The sequence below is a fragment of the Pipistrellus kuhlii genome, unplaced genomic scaffold (assembly GCF_014108245.1).
Source record: "Pipistrellus kuhlii isolate mPipKuh1 unplaced genomic scaffold, mPipKuh1.p scaffold_m20_p_161, whole genome shotgun sequence".
Lineage (NCBI taxonomy): Eukaryota > Metazoa > Chordata > Mammalia > Chiroptera > Vespertilionidae > Pipistrellus > Pipistrellus kuhlii.
The window spans coordinates 1-7,500 of NW_023425473.1; the positions used below are offsets into that span (position 1 = coordinate 1).

Here is a 7,500-nt window from a genome sequence, read left to right on the forward strand (position 1 = left end):
TATTCGCTACAAAACGTGCAGCAATCATGTAAGTTCCATGATAAAAAAAAAAAAAAAAATACAGGACCTAGTAAAATCTATGCATGTTCACAGTGACAGTGCTGCTATGTGCCCCCTAAAGCTCACCGCCCCCTGGCTCCTGCATGGACGTTTTGAGTCATTGTTTAACGGACAACAGAGGTTTAAACAATGCTGTGATGCTCTGGGGGCCGTTCCCCATTGATGAGCTCATTTGGTATTGCATGATTTCTGAATTCCTAGAAATAATACCTAATGTTTATAAACACTTTCAGAGTTCAAAGGGCTTTTTTGTTTTCTGTTAATCCTCATCCGGGTATATTTTCCATTGATTTTTACATAGAGTGAAAGAGAGAGGGAGATGCCGAAACCGGTGTGGCTCAGTGGTAGAGCGTCGGTCTGCGGACGGAAGGGTCCCGGGTTCGATTCCGGTCAAGGGCACGTACCTTGGTTGTGGGGCACATCCCCGGTAGGGGGTGTGCAGGAGGCAGCTGGTCGATGTTTCTCTCTCATCGATGTTTCTAACTCTCCATCCCTCTTAATTCCTCTCTGTGTAAAATCAATAAAATATATTTTTTTTAAAAAGAAAGAAAGAGGGAGAGACAGAGAGAAACATCGATGGGAGAGAGACTCATCAACAGGCTGCCTCCTGTATGTAGGGCTGGGGCTGGGCAGAAGCCTGCAACCTAGATACATGCTCTTGACCGGAATCTTTTTTCCCTTTCTTTCTCTTTATTTTTTTCTTTCTCTTCCTTCCTTCCTTCCTCTCTCTCCTCTTTCTTCCTTCTTTCCTCTCTCTCCACTTTCTCTCTCTCTCTCTCTCTCTCTCTCTCTCTCTCTCTCTCTCCCTCCTCCTCTCCTCCCTCCTCTCTCTCCTCTCCTCTCTCTCTCTCTCTGCTTTCTTTCTCTCTTCTCTTTCTTTTCCTCCCTCCCTCCCTCCCTCCCTCTTTCTTCTTTTCTTCCTTCCTTCCTTCCTTCCTTCCTTCCGTTCTTCCTTTTTCTTTCTCTCTTTCTCTCTTATTTTTAATCCTCCCCCGAGGATATTTTCCCATTGATTTTTAGAAAGAATGGAAGACAGAGGACACAGAGAGAAACATCGATGGGAGAGAGACACATCGATGGGTTGCCTCCTGCACAAGCTGCCACCAGGCCAAGGAGTGAGCCTGCAACCGAGGCCCGTGCCCTCGACTGGAATGGAACCCGGGACCCTTCTGTCTGCAGGCTGGCGCTCTGCCCACTGAGCCACACCGGCTGGGGCCAAGGATTCGCCTTGAACGCTGAGAAGGAAGGCGGTGGCTCCGGGGGGAGAGAGGCGGGGGGCGGTGGGATGGTCTCCGGGGACGCGGGCCCACGTCACGGGTGACCCCGGCCCTCCCTCTCCCGCCAGGACTGCCCGCCGGACGCCGAGGACTTCCGCGCCCAGCAGTGCTCGGCCTACAACGACGTGCCGTACCAGGGCCGCCACTACGAGTGGCTGCCGCGCAGCGACGACGCCGCCGCCCCCTGCGCGCTCCGCTGCCGCGCGCGCGGCCAGGCGCTGGTGGCCGAGCTGGCGCCCAAGGTGCTGGACGGCACGCGCTGCCGCCGCGGCGCCCTGGACATGTGCATCAGCGGCGCCTGCCAGGTGGGCCGCCCCTCCCGGAGCCACGCCCCCTCTCCCGACGTGCCACGCCCCCTCTCCTGACTGCCACGCCCCTCTCCCGACGTGCCACGCCCCATCTCCTGACTGCCACGCCCCCTCTCCTGACTGCCACGCCCCCTCTCCTGACTGCCACGCCCCCTCTCCTGACGTGTCACGCCCCCTCTCCCGACGTGCCACGCCCCTTCCCGAGACGCCACGCCCCCTCGCGGACACCAGGCCCCTTCCCTGAGAAACCACGCCCCTCCCCAAGACGCCAAGTCCCTTCTCGCGACGTGCCACGCCCCTCCCTGGACACCACGCCCCTTCTCCCAATGTGCCACGCCCCTCCCGGACACCACGCTCCTTCTCCCGACGTGCCACGCCCCTTAAATGAGAAACCACGCCCTTCCCGGGATGCCACACCCCCCCTCCCGACGCCCCACGCCCCTTCCCCGACACACCACGCCCCCTTTCCCAACACGCCCCTCTCCTCCCCGGGATGCCACGCCCCTCCCTGATAAACCACGCCCCCATCCAAACACACCACAACCCTTCTCCCAAGGTGCCACGCCCCTTCCATGCCACGCCCCTCTCCCAACATGCCACGCCCCTTCCCCCTAGATGCTACACCTGCTCTCCCAGAACACCATGACCCTTGTCCTTAGACGCCACGCCCCCTCTCCTGATGCACTACCCCCCTCCCTGAGACGCCACGCCCCTTCCCTGAGACTCCCCAGAACGCCACGCCCCCTCTCTAACGTTCGACGCCTTCTCTCCAGACGCGCCACACCTCTCCCCCCCTAGATGCTCCGCCCCCTCTCCCAACACACCACGCCCCTTCTCTGAGACACCACGCCCCCTCTCCCACGCACCGCGCCTCCTCTCCGGAGCCACCAGGTCTGCGGACTGAAAGGTCCCGGGTTCAATTCCGGTCAGGGGCATGTACCTTGGTTGGGGGCATATCCCCAGTGGGGGCTGTGCAGGAGGCAGCTGATCGATGTTTCTCTCTCATCGATGTTTCTAACTCTCTATCTCTCTCCTTTCCTCTCTGTGAAAAATCAATAAAATATATTTAAAAACAAAACAGACAAACAAAGAAGCAACCATATCGTCAGGATGGAAGGATCCTAAAGGCCATTGGGTTCAGCTGCCCGTCAAATAATTGGATCTCTTTTCCGAGGTCCTCACGCAGAAGACCCCCAGCCCCTGGCCTGCCCGGAGGTGGTCACCTCTGACCACATCCTCTGACCTGCCGGATGTGGTCAGAGGGCATTCAGTTAGGCTCAACCCCATCCCTCTCACCATCGGGACATTCTCGGAGCAAGTGTAACGCTTCCCCCTGACTGCCCCATAGAAATCTGAGAATATTCCCTGCCTGGATGGTGTGCCTCCGCAATTGAGCATCAACCTATGAACCAGGAGGCCAGGGAGTCACGGTTCGATTCCCGGCCAGGACACAGGCCTGGGTTGCAGGAGGCGGCCGATCAGTGATTCTCTCTCCTCATGAGTGTTTCCCTCTCTCTCTCTCTCTCTCTCTCTTTCTCTCTCTCTCTCTCTCTCTCCCTTCCCCATTCCTCTTGGAAAGCAATAAAAATATGTATACCAGAGGCCCGATGCACAAAGATTCATGCTAGAATGAATCTGGCTCCTGGCACTGCTTTTGCTCCCACGCTGGCCAGAGGCCCAGATTGTTCCTGGAAGTTTTAGGATATCTTCCCTTTAATTTTTTCTAGACACTCTGATTTCACATCTGTGTCATTGCCATGGTGATGATGCAAGTGTGTGCAAATTTTTTTAAGAAATTGAAAATTAAAAAAAAAAAAAAAGATTATGGGATACACCCATAGCCCCCTGCCACTTGATGCCTGTGTATGCAAATGAACCTGCCATCTTTGCTGGGTTAATTTGCATACTCAATCCTGATTGGCTGGCGGGGTGTCGCGGAGGCACGGTCAATTTGCATCTTTCTCTTTTATCAGCATAGGTATTGTAAAGAGAAAAAAAAGTGGGGGGAAGGGTTCCGCCTCCCTCATTCTCACGGCTCTGACCCCTGCTCTGTCGCAGGCAGTGGGCTGTGACCGGCAGCTGGGGAGCCGCGCCAAGGAGGACAACTGCGGGGTGTGCGGGGGCAACGGCTCCACCTGCAGGCTGGTGCGGGGACAGACCAAGCTGCACGTGTCGCCCGAGAAAAGTAGGTGTCACCCCCCCACGCCACGTCACCTCCCAGCGAAATGTTGGCCTTCTCACAGGCGGATTTGGTTTTACGAAATGACGAGGTGCCGATGCATGAAGATTTATGCATGGGGAGGGGGTGCCCCTGGGGGAACCCCTTTCGCGTCCCCCGTGGCTCAAGTTCAGGGTTCGGGTTCTGAAGGACGCTGCACTCACAGGAGAGAGACTAGAAAAAATATGCCTGGGTGGCAGGCTCCATCCCCAGTAGGGGGCGTGCAGGAGGCAGCTGATTCATGATTTTTCTCTGATCCATGGATATTTCCATCTCTTTCTCCCTCTCCCTTCTTCCCTGAAATTAATAAAAAATATTTTTTTTTTTAAAAAGCTAAAAAAACAAAACTCTAACCAGTGTGGCTCAGTGGATAGAGTGTTGACCTGCAGACTGAAGGTTCCCAGGTTCAATTCCAGTCAAGGACATGTACCGTGGTTGCAGGCACATCCCTGGTAAGGGGTGTGCAGGAGGTAGTGGAGTCGATGTTTCTCTCTCTCATCGATATTTCTAGCTCTCTATCCCTCTCCCTTCCTCTCTGTAAAAAAAAAAAAAATCAATAAAATATATTTTTTTTTACAAAAACAAAACTAGGGGCCCAGTGCACAAATTTGTGCACAGTTGCTATCCAGATGGTTGGCCCATGGGGTGGGCCCGAATGGGGGAGGGGCCGAGGGAGGACTCCAGGGCGAATCCAGTCCGTCTCGCTTAGTCCTGATCAGCTTAGTCCTGATCAGCAGGACCCCAGAAGCAAGCTAACCTCCTGTTCCCAGCACCTGCCCCCTGGTGGTCAGTGCATGTCCTAGCTGGCGGTTGAGCTGCCTTAGCATATCATTAGCATATTACGCTTTGATTGGTTGAACAGATGACCAATCACTGAGCATCTTAGGCTTTTATTACATAGGACCCATCCGCTGATATCAAGGACACGGCTTCTGACCCAGAGCTAATGTTTTTTTGTTTGTTTTTTTAAAAATATATATATTTTATTGATTTTGTACAGAGAGGAAGGGAGAGAAATAGAGAGCTAGAAACATCAATGAGAGAGAATCATCGGTCAGCTGCCTCCTGCACACCCCCTACTGGGGATGTGCCCGCAACCAAGGTACATACCCTTGACCGGAATCGAACCTGGGACCTTTCAGTCCACAGACCCATTCTCTATCCACTGAGCCACACCAGTTTCGGCCGGAGCTAATGTTTATTGATTGGCTGACTAGGGTGCGGACAACTTATTTCCTGGATGTCTCGCTACTTGGGGATGCTGGATGGGCGGCAGGAAGTGAGACATGGGAGAGCTATGTCACACCAGCTGGTCCTGAGCTCTGTGTGTGGGAGGGAGAGGAGCAGAATCAGCCTTCTGGGGCCCTCAGGCCAGCCCGGAGATTGCAAAAATCCAGCAAGTGCCTGACAGACCGGGAACACCTGTGATCAACATACGTGTTGGAATGAACACGGTTAAAACGGGGTCTCACATTCAAAGGGTTAAGAATGTTGATGCTGCCGAAACGTGTGTGGCTCAGTGGGTAGAGCATCGGTCTGTGAACTGAAGGGTTCCGGGTTCGATTCCGGTTAAGGGCATGGACCTTGGTTGCGGGCACATCCCCGGTGGGGGGGGTGTAGGAGGCAGCTGGTCGATGTTTCTCTCTCATCGACGTTTCTAGCTCTCTATCTCTCTCCCTTCCTCTCTGTGAAAAGTCAATAAAATATATTTAAAAAAATAAATAAAGAAAGAATGTCGATGCTGGATCTGACTCTAGCTCCACTGATTCCAAACTCTGATCTTAAGCCATGTAAACTTGGAAAACTTCGGTCTTCTTTTTTATTGATTTCAGAAAGGAAGGGAGAGGGAGAGAGAGAGAGAGAGAGAGAAACATCCAAGATGAGAGAGGATTATGGATCGGCTGCCTCCTGCACGCCCCCCACTGGGGATCGAGCCCACAACCAGGGCATATGCCATGACCGGGATTCGAACCCGGGACCTGACAGTCCGCAGGCTGATGCTCTATCCACTGGGCCACACTGGCCAGGGCTGTACTTTGTGTTTTTTGTTCCGCTGTAAATTCAATGTCTTACGTAGATAGAGGTCTGTTTAGACCAAGCACGTCACACTTAGAGGCTAGCGTGTTATGAAGAAATAAAAAAAAAAATGGCCTTAAATGAAATGACAGGCGTGGTACTGACATGCCTTGTACATAGTGGGTGCTTTTCCCAAGACGTGTGGGCTGTCCGGTAGAAACGACAGAGTTAAGCACATTGTGGACCAGTCGCTGTATTGCCAGCTTTACCCAGCGGCCAGGGAATGCGTTTTACATAAATGTTCAAGGCACGCCTCCAAATTAAATGCCCGCGGCATGATGGAGTGACTGACCACATGTTCTTACAAGCTAATGGCTTTTTCCTTTCTTTTTCCAAAAATATTTTTTATTTATTTTTTTTAAATAGATTTTATTGATTTTTTACAGAGAGAGGAAGAGAGAGGGATAGAGAGTTAGAAACATTGACGAGAGAGAATCATCGACCAGCTGCCTCTTGCACATCCCCCGCTGGGGATGTGCCCGCAACCAAGGTCCATGCCCTTGACGGGAATCGAACCCAGGACCCTTGAGTCCACAGACCGACGCTCTATCCACTGAGCCACACCGGGTTCGGCAGAGCTAATAGCTTTTTTAAAAATATATTTTATTGATTTTTTTTTTTTTTTTACAGAGAGGAAGGGAGAGGGATAGAGAGTTAGAAACACCGACGAGAGAGAAACATCCATCAGCCGCCTCCTGCACACACCCCCGACTGGGGATGTGCCCGCAACCAAGGCCCATGCCTTTGACCGGAATCCAACCTGGGACCCTTCAGTCTGCAGGCCGACGCTCTAGCCACTGAGCCACACCAGCCAGGGCCAAGCTAATAGCAGCGTTTGAAAGGATTCTCACGTTTGGCCACAAGCCTTAGAATGGGGGGAGGGGGGTTTCAAAGGAGCATTCTCGGGGTCCGGCCGCAGTGCGCTGGGAACTCTCCGCCCGACCCCCCCCCCCCCATGGTGTGATGGACTTGCCCACGTTTGCCGACCCTGGTCCTGTGCCCTCTTCCCAGGGGAGGAGACTGCGATCGCCGTACCCCTGGGCAGCCGGAGCGTGAGGATCACCGGGAAGGGGCCTGCGCACCTCTGTGAGTGGGACATCTCCTCGCGGTTTCCTGAACGTTCATTCAGCAAAGACATAATCTTCTGCCACAAGAAAAGCGTAGTAATATGCTAATTAGACCGGCCGTCCTTCCATCCTTCCAGACGACCTTTCCGGTGACCTTTCAGGCAAAGCTGGGCAGGCGAGGGCCGAGCCCCTTGCACAAATCCCGTGCACCGGGCCTCTAGTAATAATAATTGTTCTTTTTTAAAAAATATATATATTTTATTGATTTTTCACAGAGAGGAAGAGAGAGGGATAGAGAGCTAGAAACGTCGATGAGAGAGAAACATCAATCAGCTGCCTCTTGCACACCTCCTGCTGGGGATGTGCCCGCAACCAAGGCACATGCCCTTGACCGGAATCGAACCCGGGACCTTTCAGTCCGCAGGCCGACGCTCTATCCACTGAGCCAATCCAGTTTCGGCAATAATCGTTCTTTTTTAAAAATATATATATAT

At 53.1% G+C, this 7,500-nt stretch overlaps 1 protein-coding gene across 1 annotated transcript in view; it reads left to right on the forward strand.

Moving 5' to 3' along the window:
• Nucleotides 1-4: 4 nt before the first annotated feature.
• Nucleotides 5-7,500, forward strand: part of ADAMTSL3 (ADAMTS like 3) — a gene marked incomplete at its 5' end in the record, with an annotated part of 44,735 nt that continues 37,239 nt past the window's right edge. Inside the window, 4 exons of the mRNA XM_045582458.1 lie at nt 5-28; nt 1,406-1,642; nt 3,704-3,830; nt 6,951-7,025. Coding sequence (XP_045438414.1) covers nt 5-28; nt 1,406-1,642; nt 3,704-3,830; nt 6,951-7,025 — 463 coding nt within the window. The remainder of the gene's footprint in view (nt 29-1,405; nt 1,643-3,703; nt 3,831-6,950; nt 7,026-7,500) is intronic.